This window comes from Rhineura floridana, chromosome 15, assembly GCF_030035675.1.
Source record: "Rhineura floridana isolate rRhiFlo1 chromosome 15, rRhiFlo1.hap2, whole genome shotgun sequence".
In the NCBI taxonomy this organism is placed as follows: Eukaryota; Metazoa; Chordata; class Lepidosauria; order Squamata; family Rhineuridae; genus Rhineura; species Rhineura floridana.
This window is the reverse complement of record NC_084494.1, coordinates 36,932,313-36,955,337: the sequence shown is the minus strand read 5'-3', so window position 1 is coordinate 36,955,337 and position 23,025 is coordinate 36,932,313. Positions and strand designations below refer to the sequence as shown.

The following is a 23,025-nucleotide window of genomic DNA, read 5'->3' as shown; positions in this document are numbered from 1 at the left end:
GTGAGCTGCTGCCAGGCAGCGCAGCAGACCAGACAATACTGAGCTAAATGGACCGATGGCTTGACTCCGTCAGTATAAGGCCGCTTCCTATGTACCTGTGAGTTTTGCATCATAGCCATGAAGATCAAACAAAATAATAAACTGGCCATTGGCTCTCCCTTGAAGGGTGCCCAAGTTCTGCCATCTGAGACAGGACGCCCCTCCCTGCTTGTCTGCAGGGTGACTCCCACCCCAAAGCAGAGGCTGCCCAACTGTAAGGTCAGGAAGAGGTGGGCGCCTCTGCATTGGCCACGCTGCCTAGCAGTGTCCAGATGCAAATGTGGAGTGCCGGGCCATTCAGGACAGCAGAGGAGACGGCAGACAGACAGACCTATTCTGTGCTCTCCTGCAGTTTCCGTTTGTCTCAGCTGGACTTCTGTGACAGAATCTTCCCAGCACATTGGGCCCTGTGCCAATTTGAGATATCGTTTGGGACCAAGCTTGAGAAACGGGCTCTCACGTGAAGATCCTTCAAAGTCTGAGCCTGAGCGCTTTCAGGCAGCGCTGTCAGGTGTTTTAATTCCGTCCTCCAGCAGGCTCGGGTTCATTTCAAGGAATATATCCAACATGTATATTATTCATATACAGTAGGGTTTCGTCATGCTAATTTTAATGTGTTGTGTTTTTAGTTTCTCGTTACCCATTGCGACGAGTTTCAGGGATATGCTGCTAGGCTGGAAACTGCGACGAATAAATGAGCTCACCCAGAAAGTCTCCCTCTGCGCCCGCATTGGGCTTATGTGACGCCAATCCCCTACAGGTTTTCACTGGCAAAGAAGACTACTTTTGTTTTCCCAGCTCCAGTTTAATAATGTCTAAGCTGCCGTGATTCAAGAGGGGTTTTTCCAGCCTAGAGAGGATCGATTCCATAGTGCTACCATGGTGAGTCACCCTACAAGCCCAAGGGCCTGACTCAGAAGTCAGTGGAAGCAGAAAGGCCTGATCCTACTCAGATAGGAAGGGATCCAGCCTTCCGGCACCTGCAATATCTGCCTGGGAAATGTCACTGCCCCTGTTTTAATCCCCTACACCATTCCTGTCCTCTCCACCCTCGCCAGAGTGACCATAAGGACACAAGGAGAACCCTGAAGTGGGCCAAACAGGGCCCATCCAGTCCACGGTCCTGTGCTCACAGGGGCCAGCCAGATGCCCCAATGGGAAGCCCACAAGCAGGACTTGAGCACAGCAAGCGTCTCCCCACTTGTGATTCCCAGCAACTAGTTATCTGTTGTGGCCTGATTTCAGAGTATTTTTGTATTTACTATTTAGTTTTATTACATCATCATCATATTTAGTTTAATTACCCACCCTATATCAGAAGGTCCCAGGTGGGTTGCGACAATATTGAATACAATATTTAAAAGAGCTTAAAACCAATTACATTCACAACTAGAGAGAGTCCTAAAAATATCGCTCTCGGGTGTCAAAGGCCAGGGTGAAAAGGCTCCCAGAGTAGCTGACAGATTAATAATTTAAAAATAAGAAAGCAAGGCAGTGCCTCTCTTAGGCTTACAGTCTATAAGACATGACACAAAAGGAAAAAGGGTTGGGGAGGGAGAAGGTCATAAGAATATAAGGCCAATGTGAAATGGGTGCTGATTGTTCCAGACACTCCAATCTGCCCCAAAGGATTGTGGGCAAATCCTCCATCTAATGAATGAAAGGCCAGTCTTTAGCATCAATTGGACACATACAACACACTGGTGATATACTGGGGGGGTGGTAGTGGTGATGGCGAGGGGGGGTATTGTCTTCATGCCCTGCTAGTTGGATTCCCAGAACCATCTGATTGGCTACTGTAGCCAACAGGTTGCTGGTCCAGATGGACCTTTGGTGTCATCCAGCAGAGATCTTTTCCCATCCTTAGGTGCCCAGTGCTTTCTTCCATCCGCTCACCCTCAAATCCTCAGCCAAGGATCCATCCTGTGCACTTAGATGCCCTCTTTTCTGTCAGGCCAGCTCCAGAGCTCTGGGATTGTTTTCAGGCTTCCTCCCCGTATCTCTTCCCAGGCCTGGTGCCAGCATGTGGCATACTCAGTTAACTGTGCATGGGTTGGGGGGCACCACCTGATGCTAGTGCAACTCTTGCTGCTGGCGGACTGCCAAAGAGGATTAGACGAATCCATGGAGGAGAAGGCCATCAGGGCTACTAGCCACCATGGCTGTGGTCTCCTTCCACTGTCGGGAGCAGTGTGCCTCTGAATTCTAGTTGCTAGGAGCTGCCAAGCGGGGAGAGCTGCTGCTGCACTCAGGTCCTGCTTAGGGGCTTCAGACAGGCATCTGATTGGCTACTGTGAGGACAGGATGCTGAACCAGAAGAGCCAGTGGCCTGATCCAGCAGCCAGGCTCTTCCTATGCCCCTGGGGAACTCCAGTGAATGGGTTTAATTGACAGCGTTTGTTTCCATCCATCCATCCATCCCCCCCACACACACACACCTTTTCTTTTCTGACCTAGAAGCATCTTGCTGGGGCTGGCTTATCCGTTGAGGATCTTGCTTGTTTCATCCTGTCCAGATGTGCTGAAGTGCGGCCTGCGCGGTTCTTGAAATTCTTTTCCTATGGGGAAATGTTACACAAACCCATGTACGGCTGCTCTGGGTCAGGAATTTAGGATGATGCAAGAAGAAGCAAACGGATCTCCATCAGAGGACATGGCAACATTCCAAGCATTTCAGAAAGCAAGAGGGGGGGTAGGAGAGGAGCAAAATCCACACAATTCTCACACACCGTTTCTCTGCTCTTTGAAAAAGCTATTTTTGCTTGCCATGTCTTTCGGAGCCATTTAGAAATGGATAGAGCTAGTGTGGTGTAGTGGTTAAGGTGTTGGACTACAGGGTTCGAATCCCCATATACCCATGAAACTCGCTGGGTGATCTTGGGCCAGTCACTGCCTTTCAGCCTCATGAAAATCTTAATCATAGGGTTGCCAAAAGTCAGAATCGACTTGAAGGCAGTACATTTTTTTCAGAAGTGGATAGGGAGGGACGTAAGAAGAGCTTTGCTGGATCATCAGGCCAAGGGGGTCCATCTCCTCCCAAAGTCATCTTTTCTGGAACCCAGGGCCCCTTCAGACTGGGGGTGGGGTTGGCAGGTGTATCCTGCAACCTGTCATTAATGCAATAACAGTGCAGGATGATGGCCTACGTGGGCATTGGCTTGATCTACCAGGCTCTTCTTATGTACTTACTAGTGGTGGGTTTATACAAGCCTTTCTCTTAAAAGGAGGATGGAGCGGGCTCTTAATCTGGCTTGATAGCATATCTGTCTTCTTAAATGGTTTTATGCTGTTGCTTTTGTTTGTTTTGGATTTCTGAAAGAGCATGGTTTTGCTCCCATCAGAAAATTGCTAAGGAGGAGCATGGATGGGGCTGTCAGCCTACTAGAAGATTTTAAAGTCATCAGGGTGCCGTCCTGTATTTGCAATCTGTTGGCTGGAGGGCTACAGGATTCAGCAGAAGTGTGGGGTTCTGCCCTGGATTCGAACCTGGGACCCCCTACACGTGCAATATAAGCTCTTCCACCCCTCTAGGGCTCCTCCTTCACTCAGCCCCTGTGTTCCTGGAGTCTGTGGCAGGATGTTGGGGTGGCAGGTGGGATACAATGCCCCATGATGTCTCTGATTTCTGTTTGCCTCTGTGGCAGAGGGATTAAATAACTGCTCTACCACATTTCCGGAGGGGGGGGGTGCAACTCCTGCGCACCGCTCTCTTTTGCCTCTGATGGGGACAGAAGGATCTGTCAATTGCAGGCATCTCAGTTTCTCATTTTCCTAGTTTTAAATTCAGTTCTTCACATTTTGCAGCAGTTTGCAGATTTTTTTAAAAAAATTCACCAGCGTTTTGGTTTCTCCTGCCAAACACACCTTTGTATGTCGTTTTCTGTGCAGCCATTGGCCACTATGAGGACAGGATGCTGGACTAGATCCACCAGGCTCTGCTTATGTTCTTATGTTCTCATTAATGCACACATTTTTGCGAGCTGTTTCCCCAAATATATTCATTTTTATGCACATTTCCCCCCAATACACGCATTTTTGCAAATATTACTTGGCTGGAGAACCACATTGCAAAATTTGGAGAAGGGTGAGTTTCAAAAGATGGCTGAATTTTGGTTTGCATAATTGTTTCGGAAAGTGAAAATTTGATATAGTAGATTTGGATTAAAAGAAGATCCGGATGGAATTTCTCCCCCACCCTTCCCCCCAGTAATGCAAAAGGTAAGTGGGGCCATATTCCCCCTATTCTTTCCCCCCGGTGGGGCTTGAACGCCGACTTTCTGCTCCCTGACCCCGTCTCCAGTGCAGCAGTGAGCCATTGTGTGCGTGTGCATGTCAGTGGTTGCCATCTTGCCCATCCTCCTGGCCTTTGGCAGCTTGGCGGAAGAGCCGGGCCCTCCGTGGGTGGGTCCTTGAGAGCTCTCCTCCCAGGAGGGTGAGGTGTGCTCTCTCTCTGCAGACATCCTGCCCAGGGAGCTCTGTGAGTGCTGCCGCGTGGACTGGACTCTCTTTTTGTGCTCCAAAATAGTACATGTTGTGACTGGTGTAAGGCGATTCAGAGCCTTGCCTGCAGACTGGCAGTAGTGAGCAGGGATGTAGTTGTCCAGGGTCTCAGGGGGTCTCAGACCCCTTACTTTTTTGGGAGCAGGGTCCCTATGTCTCCAGCATCCTATGAGCCAATCAGCATGAAAGGGGAGTGTGAGAGACACTGAGAAGAGTCTTCTAACATGCTTCCTTGTCCTTTCCTGCTGATTGGAGCCAGAGTGAAAGGAGGTGAGTCAGCCACTGAGAAGACTCTTTTCAGTAGCTAACACGTACCTCCTCTTTCATGCTGAATGGCTTCTAGGGACATGTGGGAGAAGGCATTAACAAGATCTCATTCTCAACCCAGAAGCAAAAATGGGGGGGCGTGGCTGTGACTATCATGAAGGGACCCTGCACTTCTGAATTTGCCACTACTCTACTGGTTGTGAGGCTGTTGCTGCCTGAGCTGCAGGGGCTAATGGGGACACGGTGATGGTCATGTGTTGGGGGGTATGTGTGCTGGGAGCATGTCCCTGTCATAATGCCTTGTCACTGTGGGTGCTGGGGACATCTGGGTGGGTGGAGCCAGCATAGCCCCTGACTGGTGGCCTGTGGCCATGTTTCCGGGTATGCTGTGGGCATGTCATCATTTTAATGCCATTTTGGGGTTTTATGGTTGTGCATTTCCTCCCTCCCCTCCAGAGCTGAGTATGCACGGGATCCAGCAGCTCTTTCACCAGCATAGTGATGGATGGTGTACCTCCAGCCCTGGCATCAGGTGAGTGTAGGATTGTTCTGTAAAGCTTGCAGTCCTATATCCCAGCCTTTGCTCACCTCGTAACTTCCTGTGCTGGTACTGATGGAGGGCACCAGATGGGCAAAGGCTGCTGTACCCATTTATGTGGCAGTAAGCCTGGTGAACTCAGTGGGACTTACATCTGAGTAGACCTGGATAGGATTGCAGTATAACCATCTGGTGTTTAATCAGTTCATTGTTTGGTCAAATATATTTTCACCCTGGAAATTATGTAAACTGCTTAGAGACTTCTTCTTGTTGTTGTTCCAGCAAGCAGCATGTAAATTCTGTTAAATAAAATAAATATAACACGGAATGTTCATAAACACTCTGTAACTATACAGCAGCTGAGCCAATGGAGAGAGAGATTTCCACCAACAGAATTTCAACCAACAGAAAACAGAACTCTTGCAGCAAAATAGCTATGAAGCCTATGAAGGTTTAAAAACAATAACCATGTTTACCTTAAGCTGGATTTGGTTTTCTGAGTTCATTCAGTTGGAATGGTTTTACTTGTTTTTACAATTGCAAACTTTTGATATGTTTTTATAATTGTATATCATACTGTTGATGTAACCCACCATGGGACCTTATGGTGAAAAAGTGGATAAGAAATCATATAAATAAAATGAAATAAAATTGTGCAGGGTGGGGGGGATTGGCAAAGCCAATCTTATAAATTAAACTAAACTAAATTGTGCACGGGAGTGGGGGGAACTGGCAAAGCCAATAAATAAAATAAAATAATGCGGCGGGGGGTTGGGATGTGGAAAAGCCATTACTGTTTCACCAAGTGTGTGTGTCATGTGCTTTAATTTGTTACCCCATTCAGGGAGATCTTTGTGATAAAAATAAATGCCCTAAAAGGTTATCCAAAGCTAAATTTCTCTTTGCCTTTGCACAGTTAAGTAAGTCAACGCTTCTTGGTTTTGAGCAGGATTGATGCTTACTGCTGCCTCTCGTGTGTGTGTTGGGGGGAGGGACAGAGACACATTTGCACATCATGGTAAGTCATAACCCATGGCTTACCATGCCTGCTGATTATACCTATTTCTCTGTTCTCCACTTGCATTGGAAAGAAGCAAGCTTCAGTCCCTGGCTTGACATTATGTCTGAAGAGGCAATCATAGTTTGTTTTGCTCCAAACAAACCACCACGATAAAACTGAGGTTTGATCTTAGCTTGCTCAAACAAACCACAATCCCTGGTCCAGACATAACGCTAAGCCAGGGACTGAGTTTGTTTCCACTCAGTGCAAGCAAGGAGAAGCAAAGTGGGCTCAATCCGCCTGTGTGCGATAAGCCATTGCTTATGCTTTACCATGAAGTGCAAATGCAGCGATTGGGTGCATTTGCTGAGTCATACTTTATGGTTTCTTGAACCCTGGGTGGACATGAGCATAAGAATAAACAAAGGAACAGAGAGGTTGTAGAAACTCTGCAGTCATCAATTCCGCAGCAAGCAGTGAGTAAACATTATATATGGGAAATGCAGAAACACCCTGTTCCATTCCTGTGTAGGAACTCCTTTCAGTTCCATTTGAAGTTCCATCTTTACAGTTAAACGTATGCAAACATGAGGGGAAAGGTTCAAGAGATCAGGTTCTGTTGTGTTCTGTGGCCAGAGGCCTTACAGGAACCCCTCTGGGGCAATGACTCATAGGCTGCTCAAGTCACCTGAGAAAAAGAAATCAAAACAGACCTTGAGCAATTTCAAAACTGAAAGTCCTCCCCCACTCCTTTGCAAGGCAGGCAGGCTGAGCTCAGGGACTCACAGGAGCCAATCTAGGGATGGGCGGAGCACCTGAAGGGTTTTATCGCCCATTTTATCGCTGCTATTCAGGACTTTTAATTTTGCAAAGGTTGCCATCATCACTGCACCTTGAACCTTGCAACAGGCCAACTAAGTTTCGGCTAGGATGCCATTTCCTTGTTATCATCTGTGCCTGGGTAACATCTCGACTGAATTCCTGTAAAGCACATGATGTTGGGCTGAACTGGGCTGCTCTTGCAAGATGCTCCAAAACAGCTTCTCTCAGCTTTCTGTGACATTACAGCAGCTCAGCCAATCACAGCCACAGGCTCCTTTGCCACAAAATCTCTTCTGTGCATTGCAATGCAGATGCCACCCACCACTCCACGCCTTCTCCTTTCTGGACCTCTTCTCTTTAAGAGTTCTTCCAGACACCTTGGGTGCTTCCAGGCAAGTGTTTATTATGGGATGGGTGATTCTCACATGTGCAAATCTTTTACAGCATCCACACAACATTGTTGGTGTGAAAATGCCAGCCTATTTCTACCCACGCACATTTAATCCAGATTTATCCTTTCTGAGGAAAATCTGATACGCTTTTTAAAAAACCTGTTCCCACCAACTCATTTGTGAGACCCTGAACGGCCCATTTACAGTATTAAGTTCCCATCTAGAAGCATACTTTGTTCCCCAAGAGCAGTACCACAAATCCAGAAATTTGGCAGGAAGAAGGAGGTGGACAATGACAGCTGGTGGCTCCATGTCAGTGGGGCAGTGGAATCCACTCTGGGTTATAGTCCAAACTTTCAAGGACCTTGGATAGCACTTGAACAGCTCCTTGAAAGTTTGGACTAAAATCCAGAGCAGATTACACTGCTCCACTGACATGGAGTCGCCAGCCGCCACTGGAGGAGGGAGAATTGGGCTGACCTTGGCTTCTTTTGAGTGATAACTGCATTTGCTTCCGCATCTTTGCTAGGCCACTTGGACTCATAGCAACTACCCTGGACAGCAGTCCAGCTGACATCTAGGGGGGCGAGTTGGGGGGTGTCTCATCATGATCCCCATCAGAGATGGAATGTCTAGCCCAGCCTTTCCCAACTAGTGGGCCACCAGATGTTGTTGGACCACAACTCCCATCAGCCTCGGCCAGCATTGCCAATGGTCAGGAACGATGGGAATTGTGGTCCAACAACATCTGGGAAAGGCTGCCCTAGAGCATCCCTCTCCAACCTGCTGCCCTCCAGATATTTTGGACTACAACTCCCATCAGCCCCAGCCAACACAGCCACATGTGCAATCCAAAACATTTGGAGGACAGCAGGTTGGTGAAGCGGATGGCCTACGGATGTTGCGGGCTTTGACTTGCAGTAAGTATACAGTACACGTAAGGACCCCTCCAGACGGCCTGTTTTTTGAGCATTCATCCTGATTCGCTTGCACAAAGTTTACACGGAGGTTTGACTATATCCGGGTCTTTACTGAGCATTCATTCTTTTTTTAAAAAAAATGGGACAGTTATGCGACAGTGAGCATTCATCTTGCAGTTACTCTGATTTGCTGTCGGGGTGTTCACATGTCTTCCCATTAGTCATTTGTTCATCCTGCACTTTTCAATGCATTTCCCTGTCGCTTTACAAACCGCAAGAAGTTTGGAGCTTTTTAAAAAGCTGGTTTGTTATGCTAGGGCGACAGGGCCTTTTAACCCACTTTAATTGGGCAGATCTAAAGCTCCGATACACGCTTGAATCTCTTGCGTGAAACACTGACAGTCTGGAGGCATCCTATGATCTGTTTTGCAAGTTTGGGCCAAAATTCTTTTTTGACCATCTATTCATGGGCCAAGAAGCTGCTGCCTCTGCCTGGGATTTGCCTGAATGGGAACTGGGGACACCAACAGAAAAGAAAGTGTCCTCTCCTTTCTTTGCATCCCACACAGGGCCCCCGGCTCAACTGGAGGGCACAGTGCTGCTGCCCAGAGTGCCAATGAAGCAGCCACATGCAGACCATGAGGATGCACCCCGAGATCCCTTCAGGGGTCAGCATCGTTACACATCAGCTGGGGCACACACCCTGGCAGGGGACCCACTGCTGATCCCCAGAGATCCCCTGGCCCAGACAGGAACATACGAAGCTCCGTTACTCTGGGTCAGACCATTGGTCCATCTAGTTCAATATTGTCTACACTGACTGGCAGAGACTCTCCGGGATTTCAGCCAGGGTGTCTCTCCCAGCTCTGCCTGGAGATGCCGTTGCGGATTGACCCTGGGGCCTTTGGCAGGCAACGCAGATGCTGTAACCACTGAGCTATGGCCCTTCCCATTTGATCCATCCTGAGGGCACAGTCTGTCAGGAATCTGTCCTGCACAAACCACACTGAAACAAGTGGAGCTGCTCCTGTACTGGTCAGCTCCCATTCATTTCACAGCCAGTTTGGGAAAATGGTTAGAGTGTAGGACTAGGCCCCAGGAGACCAGAGTTCAAATCCCCACTAAGCCATGAAGCTCACAGGGTGACTGTGGGCCAGTCTCAGCCTAATCTACCTCACCAGGTTGTTGTGAGGATAAAAAATGCAGGGGGAAGAACTATGTACACCACCTTGAGCTCCTTGGAGGAAAGGCAGGATATAAATGCAACAATAAAATTAAACAAATAAATTTCAAGGAGCCTTGCTCAGGAGAACTTCCGGGGGGAGGGGGTTGACGCTGTGCCTGCCTTGCCCTCATTTCACAGCATGATGGAAAGTGCCATTTTGATTTTTGCCCAAGACATCCCTGCTTCATCCCAAGTCATCGCCAGTCCAAGCACTGGACAGGTCTAGTCAAGAACAGCTTCAGAGATGGGAGTGCCAAGTCCCTTCGGATTGCAGGGCATTCATGAAGCCACATGCAAGAGGGCTGCCGCTGTTTCGCGGTGGGATTCAGTCGCCTCACTGGTAGAATCAGGTTGAACAGATAAAGTGAGCAAGGAGCTCTTGCGCAACGAACCCTCTTCCAAAAACTTTTTTAAAAAATGGACTATTTGCAGGAAAAGGAGTGACAGGGAAATGCACCAGAAAGTGTTGAATAGCATGCCAACAAATCAGGACGAAGACTCAACCGACCAGCTGTCTGGAAGCGGCCACAGTGTGGTGTAGGGATCAGAGTGCTGAACTAGGAAGACAGCGAGTTGAGTTCAAAAACACCCTCGTCCATGAAACTCACTAGGTGCTGTGTTCTTGGGCCAGTCAACATCGTTCAGTCTATCCTACATAGCAAGGTTGTTGGAAAGATAAAATGTGGGGGGTGGGGGTGGGGAAACTATGTATGCCACCCTGAACTTCTTCGTGGAAAGGTGAGGTATAAGTAGTCAATATAAAAACCATCATAGAGTTCTTCCTACTATTTATTTCAATGGAACAGCATCCCCAGAGAAGCTCGTTCAGCACTTTCTCTATGGGTTTTTAAGCAGCACCAGGTGAAGACATTTTCAGTTTTAAAACTGCATTCTAAAATGTTGCTCTCTGTTGCAAGGAAAGTGTGTTGGGTGTGTGTGTTTGCTGTCTTGTATTTAATAACATTGCTTTTTAAAAAATGTCTTCTTTTGTAAGCCCATCCAGAGATTATTTACTGATGAGGAGCTCTACAAATTTAATAAATAAATCAAATACAGTAATAAGATAGAATTTATGGAGTAAGTCCAACATAATGTCAATAATACAACAATCATAAATAACTACTGCAGTGGTCCTCATAATAACCCTGAACAGAACAACGAACTCTCTCCAAAAGTCTGAGTGAAAAAATATGGCTACATACACACCTTACATTTAAATCACATGACTTCCCCCAAATAATTCTGGGAACTGTAGTTTGTTAAGGGTGCTGGGAATGGCAGCTCTCTGATGGGTAAGCTAGTTCCCAGGAATCTTTGGGGGGAAATAACATATTTTAAATGTGTTGCTGGAAACCAAGCCACTTGCACCTCCAGAGGGAGGGAGTTCCACAGTTGGGGTGCCATTACCAAGAAGGCCCTACTCCATGCCACTGCACAGTGGACTATACCTGCCAGTGAGTCACTCAGAAGGGCCTCCCAACTAATCTCAGGGGCCCAGAGCAGCTGATACCTCAAAAGGGAACCATTATTATTTATTCATTAAAGTATTTACATACCACCGTATCATAAAATAAAAGTTTTAAACAGCTGCACAAGCCTGTCGGCACAAAAAAGTCTTCAAGAGAGGGCTGAAAGTAAATAGCAAGGGCGCTTGCTGAATCTCTGCTGGAAGAGTGTTCCACCGCAAGGGACCAGCGACACTCAATGCCTGACTTCTAGTCAAGGCCTGTCGGGCCTCTGGAACATTGGGGACAAATGCATTTAAGTACATTCCACGAAAAAGTAAAATACATTTAAAAAAAACTAAACACAGATATACATAAAACCAGAATTTTATATGTGTTTCTACCAAAACAACTAAAAAAAATTAAACAGTGAATTTTAAAAAAATGAAATTAAAAGTACGGGAGATACATGTCAGGATGAATCTCCACCACATTATCCGAAATGGATTCCAAGTTTATCTCTTGCTAAGGTTAAAGGCCCTGCCCCCTCCCGGGCATCTATTGATCAGATCAGCCTTTGCCAACCTGACGTGGGAGCTGTAGTCCAAAACACCTGGAGGGCACCAGGTTGGCAAAAGCGGGATTAGAGCAAGGGAGAAAATGGGTCACCACTGTGGTGCCAGTGGGCACAGACGTGCCCCCAGAGACCTCCTCTGCTTAAATTATGCTTAAAAGAAGGCTTCTGTAGCCAATAGGTAGCGCTGGTTTTTTTACTCTAATCGTGGTGTGTGTGAGAGAGAGGGGTGGTGGTTAGAGTTGGGAAAGACAGAGTTGCGACATGTGTGCGGTTTTTGGCTTTGCAGGTGTCCCCACCTGGGGCCCAAAACTGTTGGCAACCCCTGGGACAGACAGACTGATTGACAGCGACCCTGGATACAACGGAAAGGTCCTCCGCTCAGCAGCAACAGCCTCAGTCTAGGCTAGGGTCTCGGGTTTGATCTCCCCCCTCGCGCAGCATCTCCTGGTAGCTGCCAGTCAGGGTCGCTAACACCGAGCTAGATGGAGCAAGGGCCTGACTCACTAGGAGGCAGCTCCCTCGGTCCCTCTGAAAAGAAGGGGCAACGCAGTGGGGCCGGCAGGAGAGACGCGGCAGGAAGCGCTTTCGTGCTCAACGCGTCCCGGTCGCTCGCCGGGCTGCCGCCACCTTGCCGTCGGCCCTCTCTTTCTGGGCCGTCCCCGATCCTTCCAGTCCCCACAGGCCTTTCCCCTTCTGCTTCTGAGTTTGCGTCCAGGACTTGGGGGCAGGCGCGGGAGGAGGTTCCTCCTCCTCCTCCGGCCGCGTCTCCTCCTCTCGCTCCCCTCCGGCGGCTGCTCCTGGCCCGCGATGAGCTCATCGCTCGCCTCCTCCCCACCCGCTGCCTACTGTATTTAAGGGCCCTGCGGAGGCGCTGCGCCGCTCAGCTGGATGGTCGACGGGCTCGCTCCCCCCCCGGAAAACCCAAGAAAAGAGTCCGAGAGCGAGCGAGCAAGGCGGCGGGGTTGCCGGAGCGCGCCGCAGGAGAAGAGACGGGACCGCCCCAGCTGCACCAGCCCCGCCAAGCAAGCCGCGAGACCCGGCCGGAGCCCGCCCGCGAAGCGCCGCCAGCCGCGATGAGCTCCATCTTGGACGTCAGCACCATCTACCAGGTGAGCGGCGGGGGCGCAGGAGCGCGCAAGTCCCGCCGGCCGGGCACGGACTGGGGGGGATGCGGGCTTGTTGGTTTGTTTGTTCTCCCCCCCGCTCTTTCCCAGCGGACCGAGGAAAGGGAAAGGGCCCCCCAAAGAAGGCCTTTCGTCGCATGCCTGCCCTCGGTTTCTTTTCTGTTCGTTGTCCGGGGCGTTCTGGGGCCTTCCGCGCGTGGATTCGACGCCTTTCTGCTGTCCGAGCCGTGTGGGGCTCGCCCCGCCATATATCTTCCCTCCTCTTCTCCCCGGCCCGCCCGGCCGCCCACCCGCCCGGTACTGAGCAAGGAAGGGTCGTTTTCCAGAAGAGGCGCCCTCTTCTCGGCCGCCTTTGGCAAACGCGCTTCTGAATGCGCCAAACCGGGCTGGACACCCCAGAAAGACCCAACGCCTGACTGCCAAGACCCCGATTTCCTTTCCTTTCTTTATGTTTTGTCACCTAGGAATTGTTGGAAGGAATTTTCTTCCCGGCTCTGTGCGGGGCTGATTTATCCTTAGAAATATATTTGCGTAGCCCTGGTTCACACAAAACGTTTCCTCTAAGATTGCCGGTCTTGGGTAATAAGCTTCAAGAGCGCACAGAACTCTTCTTTGCACTACTAGAGACGCTCCATACAGGGGTGAATGTACTGGCCCTATTTCCAGACTCCACATCTGGCTCTCTCTCATTTTTTTTTAAGTGGACTTCAGTTCAAAGCTATGATGAAAAGGTGTCCTTCTGACTTTTGGATAGGAACATCTATTTGGGGCACTGTGGTTTTGCAGCCGGTTTCTTGTTGACAGCCCTCCCCTCCCCCCATTGTATGACTTACTTCTGCCCCAACAGCCTTGGAGTTCTTTTTCCATACCATGCATTGTGTGTTACTTCAGAAAGAATGACAGATATCAGAAAAATAACGCCATGCTTTTTGTGTGGCTAGCTTCCATTGTATGAATATGCAAGCTTTTGAGTGACACAGAGTTCTGTGTAGCATTTCAGCCAAAAGAGTCAGTGTCCAGATAAGCGTTGGGAAAACATTTCTAAGGGCCGCAGCTCCCACTAACCCAATCCACAATTTGGCTCTACTCTCCAAAGAACCCCCATTTTGAACTCTTGAGTGCCTCACCCGCTCCAGCCTCCCTCGTACCTGTAGAATTGCAGTCATGGGCTCCAGCAATTTTGAGGGACGGGATTACTTGCAGTACTGACTAGTCAAGGGGTAACCATCCCTTGGCAGAAGTCTGAAAAGAATGTACAGCATTTCAGGTTTCTTAAAGTTGCCCGCCCCTCCTTAATCACAGAATAGTAGAGTTGGAAGGGGCCTCTAAGGCCATCAAGTCCAACCCCCTGCTCAATGCAGAAATCCAAACGAAAGCATTCCTGACACATGGCTGTCTAGCTGTCTCTTGAAGGCCTCCAGTGTCGGAGAGCCCACTGCCTCTCTAGGTAATTGGCTCCATTGTCATATGGCTCTAACAGTTAGGAAGTTTTTCCTGAATGATCTAGCTGCTGTTTAGAAAAAGCAAATCTGTTCCACGATAAATGTGCCTCAAACTGATCTTTCTTTTAGAAACAGAAGGAAATGGACAGAGGAAGATGGATGCCTACTTTTGTTGTTGTTTGTCCCTCTTCCCCTGGATTTCAGCCTACCCCGCACTCTCAAAGGGAGGAGGGGATGAGATCTTTTCATTGGCTCCCTTTCTGGAGTGAGGAGCAACTTTTTTTAATGTCAAGAATTACATTTTTTCCCTACTTCCCCTTGGCTGGAACACTGGGGATCAAGCAGCCTTTTGTGTGCTAATGATACAAGAATTCCAAGTTTGGATTTCACAACCTCTCTCTCCCTCTCCCTCCCTCTCTCTCTCTCTCTGTCTGCCCTTTCCTTAAACTGGTACAATCCAAGATGTGTACACAGATTTTAATCCATCAAAAACCCCAAGAAATAAAATCCTGTATTTGCCTTGCACAAAATTGTTCCAACCGTTCCAATTTTCTGTATGGCATCTATAAAGGGTTCTGAAAAATAGGATTAGGTTTCAGTCGTTAGGATCTGGAGTTCAAATCCCATGGGTGACTTGGGCCCTGTTATTCTCTTTCAGTCTAACCTACCTTACAGAGCTATTGTGAAGATAAATGGGGATGGGAAGAACAGAGTACACCATCCTGGTTTCCTGGGGGGGGGATAATCAAAACAAGAAAAACATTCTCCAAAATATTTGCATTTATTGAGAGGGTGTGATATGCTTCCCCTATAGAATAATTGGATGAGGCTGAGCATGTTTTTTGTCATTGTGATGGTTTTATTTCTTTGATAATTGTATAGTTTGCCTGGGACCTTAATAGAGAAAGGCAGGCAAGAAATCTTATAATAACTAGATGTGCAAGATGCTGTCAGTAGACTGTGCATATCATAAAAATTAACGTAGCTTACGATAAGCTGATAATGGGTTAGTTCAGTTGGAAGCCCTGAAAAGCTTGGACAAGATTGGGAAATGAAGAAATAAAGTTTGTTGAATTACATGGAACACTTTGCATGGACTGAGCGCATAGGTAAATCTCATCAAGAACCCACAAATTGTTATAGACACCTTTTCAATCCCTAAACAGTCCAGCAAAAAATGCTTTAAGTAACAGGCAGCTCTTCTACATCCCAGCCCTCTGAAACAGGTCCCACATCAATAGAAGCACCCTTGCAAAAATATGGTCATAAAAGTTACTAGTCATATCAATGCCAGTGATTTGTAGCCTGAATATGATACCTGTAACGAGGAAAAATGTTGCGTTCTCTTGAAGCCTGTTGGGTACCCTGCGGATTATGTTTTTTAAAAAATCGTTCTGCTTAAAATGCATCAGCCTGCTCTGTTCATTAGTGTCTTCTGGAATAATACATGCCTCCATGGCCTACACAGCCTTTGCCAACCTGGTGCCCTCCAGATGTTTTGGACTACAGCTTCCATCAGCCTTAGCAAGCACCACTCATTTAAATAGACCGCACCCTTCCCAACAGACATCTGGGTGTGATTGTGTGGAATGAGCTGCCAAACTCACGTGGTAGAGAGGCAGTGGCCGCCAGGCCAGGAACCAGTTTTCAAAACATCTCCAAGAGAATTGACACCCATAGGATAGCCTTCCCCTTGCTCCTGCATTTTTAAAAAATACTTCCTCATTGCTTATCCAACTTCATAGATTATGTCAATGAAAGACTGAGGACTAGATGGTAAGGGCTGCTACCTCTTGAATTTGGTAGGAGTCTTATGTCTTGTATGGTTAAGGAGCTGTTTCTTGAAGACTAACAGGGTGCAGACAACGTGACAAAAGTTTCTAGTCAGATTGTAGATATAGGTGGAGTCTGATTTTAATTTGGTTGTAGAGCTCAGTTCTAAGAAAGAACACTCTGCACTTGTCCAAGAGCACTCTTTCTTCTTACTACTTTACACGCTTAGAAGTTAGCCCCAGCATTTAAAACGGGGCCCAGGTCTGGTGTATCTTTAGCTCAGTGTTCTGTATCACATCCTGAAATGTGGTTTGGGGCAAAAGTCATTCTTCTAACTTATCTAAACATGTTTGAAACTAAAGACTCCAGCCACAGAGACGGTACATCTCTTGTTTTTATTGCGTTTAGTCATCCATCTTGCAATTCTAAAAACTGTTGATTTAAAACAAAAAGCAATTTCTAGGCCTGTCAGTCACCAGTCTGGAGAAAGGCCCTCCAGGAAACCTCTGGGCAAATGACCCCGACATTCCTTTCCTTCCTGCACCCCTTTCTGTACAGCAGGATGTTGGTGCAAGATGAGAAAAGTGTCTGTGTGTTGCCTGCTGGTTTAAATGCCAAAAAGCTTTGGTGGACAGTAATGTTCAGAAAGGAAGGGCAACTGCTTTTAAACCAAGGGGGGAGGGGCTTTTTAAAATAAGGCGCAATCTGCAACTGCAGATTATATTTGTCAGAGGTGAAGAGACCTTTATTTAAGGCAGAGAACAGTGAAATCAGAGGGAAAATACAGAAAGGAAACTCGCAAATTATAGCACACTCTTTTGAGTATTCATCCTTTCTCTCTGCCTCTTGGCATTTGTTTCAAGTTTCTAGGTCTCATGGTTCTTGGCTATATGTCTCCCATTGGCATCTTCTTCTTCCCTCCTTTTGCACAAGGGTTTCCACTGCCAGCCCCTTTTTCTTAAAGATGCATGCCACAAAACCTTCTCTTCCTGTTAGTCAGGCTTCTTCCGCCCATCTGCCAAGTCCTTCCTGGTTAACAACCCCTTTTTTAAAACCTGCCTGACCTGACTGGCACCCGCAGGGCCACCTGTCTCATCCCTCGCATGGCTGCCCTGACTTCCCTGTATGTCCTCATCCATCTAAACTTAGAGACACCATGGAATGGGGCAGCTCCCTTGAATGCTTGTAGAGGAAAGAAAGGCAAGCGCGCGAGTTTCCGTTTTGAAGAAGAGGCTTCTTTATTCGTATTAAATTTATTACTTGCCCTTCACCAGCAGGTCCCAGAGTGAGTGGGTTACAACGGTTTATTTTCTCACTTTTGACATTGTAACTATCTGAGGTGTGGCTTATTGAGTGTCAGAATCTACAGACCCAATTCAAACTTAATTTCTATGTATTTTTCTATTAATATTTTATTTATATTTCCATTTATAGTCGAAGTTACAAAATCGAAACAGTGGGTGGCATTCAACACGAGGCCTACTCAAAGTAGACCCACTGAAGTTAATAGACACGGCTAGCTTTGGTTCATTCATTCATTTATTTATTTGATTAAATCCTGCCCTTCCTCCCAGCTGGAGCCCAGTCGCTGGGTCTGCTTTGAGTGGCACTTACTTGGATACAACCCAGTGAATCTAAATGGAAACCAGTGGCTTTCAATGAAATGTAAATCAGCTCATTGTTACTTGCCCTGTAAATTTGGGGGCTGGCTGAGCTGAAAACAAATGGAGTGGCTCCACTCTTTGGGCTCTTCTCCTGCACACATTCCCTGGGAACGAATGAACAGAGCAGAGAAGTTCCTTGATTTTTTTGAAGCAGCGGCTGTCCATTTCTGTGGGACTCGCACCGGAGAACTTTCCAGAGGGTGGGGGTTGAGCTTCAGAATTAGATGAGATGATCGAAGGCGCGTTAAAAATAGCCAATTAAAAATCCATGAGGTGATAATGTGCGCCTAGTAGGTGGAAGGCTTCATATCCCCCCCCAGCACCCACCCCGACAGCTGTTCTCTCTCCAGCTCTGGACGAGACCCAACTTTAAAAATAACTCCGACCCAACCCACCGCGGCTATATGAAACTCCTGACGTCATTCTAGCTGCTTGTCATCAGTGCCTGGTTTGCTTTAGGAAGCCTCCGGCCAGACCTGCCTTGTTAGTTCTCTCCCTCTGCCTCATCCACCAGATGCCTCTCAGTATCTACAACACACGGGGAGGGGGTTAGAGGGGAGAACTAGGACATGTTCTTGGAGAGAAGAACCAGGATCTTTGAAGGGAGGGTCGTGTGCCTCTCCCAGCTCTGCAATCCAAGTCATGGGTCTTTGGCTTGGTTACCAAAACACCACTGCCGGAGCCGTCACTTGCGTTCACACAGGCGTCCTTGCCGTTTGGCAGTTGCGGCCTTGAGGGATGGCTTGCTCAGGCGAACAGGCTGTTGGGGAGCAGATGCCACGGAGAGAGCTGTTGCAGACCCGCTTTTCTGCAACCTCGGTTTGTGCCCTCCGTTGCCCGTCTCCAAGGCCTGGCTCGCGCAGTGCACATGGCTGGTGTTTGCTCAGCCCCCGCTGGCTGCCAGATGAACGTGTGAAGCCCAAAGCATTGCCCTTGAGGCAATGGGAAAGCCCTCGGGGGGGGGGATGGCACGCCTGGACTGGCCTCTTCACCTGTCAGAGGCTCTGTGTCCGGGTGTCAAGGAGATCTGTGCATACCGTCATCCAAGGTAGGGCAATCGAATGGTGGGCAATGTGTGAGAACAGGCCTGTTCAGTCTATGGCAAGTTGGGAAGCCTTGAAATCCGGGAGGGCTCATGGAAACGCTTTGGGGTAGGCGGCTAGTGCATTTGCAGCCCGTGAGCAGCCACAGGCCACCCAGTGAGCTTTGTGGTCAAGCAGGAATTTGAACCCGCGTCTGTGCAGGTGTGTGTCCTACTTTGTAACTGATCCCTCTTCCTTTCCTTCATCCCTGCAGAACCTGCGCAATCTCTCGCTGAGCGAGGAGCAGGACATGCCACGCCCCTGCCTCTCCCGCCGCGAGTCGGCCTGCTCCTCAGAGACCCCCTACAGCAGCAGCGGAGAGACCTCTCAGGTGTGGCCCCTGCGCAGCCACTGGAGCCCCAGCACTGAGCAGCTGCGCCCTGTGGGGGAGGCGGCCCGGCGGCCCCCCTTGCGGCCAGACCGCTCCGTCAGCCTCATTGAGGGCAAAGCCATCCCGCCCCCACCCCCGGGCTTCCCGCCCCTCAAGCTACCCCCTCTGGCACCAGCCCTCTCCTCCCGCTACAAGACGGAGCTTTGCCGCACCTTCAGCGAGACGGGCAAATGCAAGTACGGTGCCAAGTGCCAGTTTGCCCACGGCACCACCGAGCTGCGCACAGTCAGCCGCCACCCCAAGTACAAGACGGAGCTATGCCACAAGTTCTACATCCACGGAGAATGCCCCTATGGCTCCCGGTGCCACTTCGTCCACTATCCTGAGGAGGCCCAGGCCCACTCCTCCTCCTCGTCCCCCCAGCTGTTGCGCCAGAGCGTCAGCTACTCCGGGGTGCCGGCTGGGCGCCGGTCCTCCCCTCTGCCTGGCATCCCCGACCCCGCCTCCTTCACCCGGGCACCGTCTGTCTCCCCGCCACCTCAGCCCATCGACCTCCTCTCGCCGACCTTCGGCCACCTGAACTCGGACCCCATCTCCCGCTTTTCCACCCTGGGCGAGCCCCTCTCGACCCCTGCTTCCGGAGGGTGCTGTGCATGCCGTTGCGGCAACCCTGGCGGCTTCTCCAACCCGTTCCAGACCCATCGAGACAGCTTCTCTGCTGCCCCTGGAATGCCGGCCTCCATGGGCGCCAACCTGCCCAGGACCCCGTCCTCCAACTCTCTCTCTGACCCCGACTCCTACAGCAGCTCCAGCAGCCTGAGTGGCTCCGACTCCCCCGTCTTCGATTTCCACACCCCTGGTGGGCTGGTGGGGAACACCCACAGGCTGCCCATCTTCAACCGACTTTCCGTCTCAGAGTGAGCTGCCGGGACTTGGAACAGGCGTCCTTAGAGAAAAATGGCTCCGGGTTGCAATGTGGGGAGTGATTTGTCAATACTCATGTGTATGTATGAACTTACCATTTGGGGGGAAAGGGTGCTGTTAAATCCACCCTCTGGACTGACTCCTCAGAGCAGTTGCTGCTGCAAATCTTTAAGCAGACGCCGGAGGTCACCTCCTGATGTGTCGCCGAGTCCTTTGCAGATGCAAGAGAGGAAGCGGAGGCTGGGGCGCTTCTTTCCGTCTCCCCTCCCTTAAAGCATCCGAGTGTGCCTGGAAAACCGTGTTGCGGATTGCCTTTTGAAAGGGGAGGAAAAACCCAATCCAAATGGGTTCTGATTTGTTGTGTGTCCCCAAAACTTAGTGCCTTAAGCAGGTTTGAAGGCAGAAAGAGCCTGGCTTACGTTGAACAGCAGTCCTTAGCAATGTGACAGGCTGGGGACTAAATTGGGCCTCTACGTTGCGGCAGTCCTCCCCCCCTTCCTCGCCTGTTTGTTGGTCTCCTACACCCTGCTATTTATACTCCCCAACGCTCTTTTTTCAGGGTGACTCCTCCTCTTCCTCCTCCCCCTCTCCCCACCCCCGCGATAGCAATCACAAAGCAGGGAGAAGCCTTGGGGTGTCTGTCCGTATCTCCCGCAGCAGCCTTTCCCAACTGTTGGGCCCTCGTTTCTTTCTGGACCGCAGTCGCCATCTTTCTTGACCTATTATGATAAGGAGGGGGCTGACTAGGTCCCCCACCTGCTGCATTCCTTTGTCCCTCCCCAATCTACTAAAGTCTCTAGCTGTGCTGGGGGGCGGGAGGGACCTGGGACACTGGAAAAGGTGGTGCTGTGTTGGTATTCAGTGCCTGAACGCCCCGCTTTCCCAGGTGCCCCCGCAGGAGGGAAATTGAGCAGTGCCGCTTCCTCCCCTGCGTATGTAGCAGATTTTATTTTTCCTGTCCTGTTTGGGAGGGGGGAACAGATTACACGGTGGTGGTAAAATCTGGTGAGGGGGAATGAGCCAAGAGATTCAGTCTTGGTGATGGTTTTTTTAAAAAACCATTTTTATATTTAAAAAAACCTTGTTGCTTCTAACATACTGTGAATACCATTCCTCCCTTCTTTCAGTCCCCTCCCCCACAAATAACAAGGGACTGAGAAGCTGGGATAAAAACAAAAATAAAATCAAATGGCATAGCCATGAGGAGGTATAGGAAGTCAGAATGCACCTAAGATTCCAAAGCAGATATTCTCTGCCTTTTGGTGGTGGTGTTGTTTTTAAAAAAGGATGTAGCTCTCCTGAATGAATCATCTTTCAAATCCTTGATCAAGAAACTCAGCCTGTAGCCCGTGCAGTAAAATCCCTCCCCTGTTGCTCTGTAAAATCAGCCCAAGTTGTCTGATATAAGTTCGACAGCTGCGTGCCTTGCTTGTACTTGTTTTTGCACTGATCAGCATCAGCAACAAAAGATGGAGATCAGCAGAGACTAGAAAAGGGATGGGTGAGCGGGGGGGGGGTGTCTTTATTTTTTAAATCAATGTTGATGCTAAGCACCTGCATATAACTATTGTGGGGAACATGTTTGTGTGTGTATGTTTTTTAAAAGAAACCCTCAATGTTTACCTTGTAATAATGCGATAAGTGAAACCAAAATGTAAACTATTTATAGACTCTTATTTATTCAAACAGAATTTTATATTGTATTTATCTTTTTTGTAATATTCCAAAAATAATATATATATATTTTCGTGTTTGAAATATGAAAAAGACATTGTGCTAAAATTTAAATTGTTAAAAAAAGTTTGCTATTTTATTTGCTAGGAAAAAAGTTTGCTATTTCTTTTCTGAATCTCAGAATTTCAGATAAAAAGGCAACAAACTAATAATGGTGCAGCCAATTATTATTATTAATAATAATAATAAATTCAAAGATTGAATCATGTTTGTAATTATTTATTTCCAGTACACAACTACAGGCATAATGAAGCTGATGATTCACTTATGGAAGAAGTTCTGTTTCTAGCTATTTCTGTGGCACATTGCAGCTGAAGGACATGCTTCATCATTTGTAATGGATTGTATTCTCACAGACACCAGCCAGATCAATCCAAGATACTTTATGGCTGATTAGGGTTTTGAACACAGTGTACATTAGAAGCTCCAGAATAATCTAGATTTTGCTGTTGAGAGGAGGGAGGGATTATCCAAATCAAGCACTTTGCATATATTGGCTTGTTTTGTATAATCTATTCCACTGGACCCTGGCAAAGCCAGGAGTTACACAGGGCACTGAAGCACCACCCCACAATCACTGAAGATCATCTTTGTTGCACATGCTTTCAAACCTATATTTGCATCCATGAAGGCTAGAAACAGTATAAAAGGGGAATGCTGAAATTCTGTGCCCAACACAAAACCTCCTCTTGTGCAGAATTGTCACGTTCCACAGATGTGTGCTGGGCTAGAGAGAGAGAGATGTAAGCCCCAAACCTTGTGCTTGCATTTCTAGCACACCTCTAGATGATAATCTACTGAACATAAAACAGGCACTATTGAAAACACATGGATTTAAATCTGAACAGGTTTTTTTTCCCTTAAGACTTGGAACATTTAAAAGAGGTGGAAGAGAAGCAGGATTTAATTGCAAATTTAAACTCATTGGTCCCCATCCCATCCCGTAAATGACTTACAAAATCCACTGGCAGAGTTCTGTACGCCGCTCTCTGCTTCCAGGCTCCCTGCCTCCTACAGGCTCTTCTTTAGGTACTTCCTGGCTCCCCAAGGGGACACCCAGCCTTGATAGCTTTTGGACAGGCCTACACACCTGCACAGAAGCCAGAAAGCCACACTGCCAATCTCAAAACTTCGGGCAGATGTAAGCAACCTGTAAAGACTGTCCAGTTTTTATTTTACATGAAGTGCTGGCCCCTCCAAAGTTCCTAATTCTCAGGTGGGCAGAC

General features: G+C 48.4%; 1 protein-coding gene across 1 annotated transcript; it reads left to right on the top strand.

Annotated features, from left to right (window-relative positions):
- The first annotated feature begins 12,562 nt into the window (after positions 1 to 12,562).
- On the top strand, positions 12,563 to 21,946 carry LOC133370629 (mRNA decay activator protein ZFP36-like). The gene is made up of 2 exons (XM_061597214.1): positions 12,563 to 12,834; positions 19,025 to 21,946. Exons 1-2 carry the CDS (start codon positions 12,799 to 12,801, stop codon positions 20,060 to 20,062), a joined length of 1,074 nt encoding a protein of 357 aa, XP_061453198.1. The 5' UTR covers positions 12,563 to 12,798; the 3' UTR covers positions 20,063 to 21,946.
- The last annotated feature ends 1,079 nt before the right edge of the window (positions 21,947 to 23,025 follow it).

Coding starts and splice junctions, on each gene's coding strand:
- LOC133370629 (XM_061597214.1), top strand. CDS start 12,799: ATGAGCTCCATCTTGGACGTCAGCACCATCTACCAG. Junction 12,835..19,024: donor ACGTCAGCACCATCTACCAG/GTGAGCGGCGGG, acceptor TCATCCCTGCAG/AACCTGCGCAATCTCTCGCT.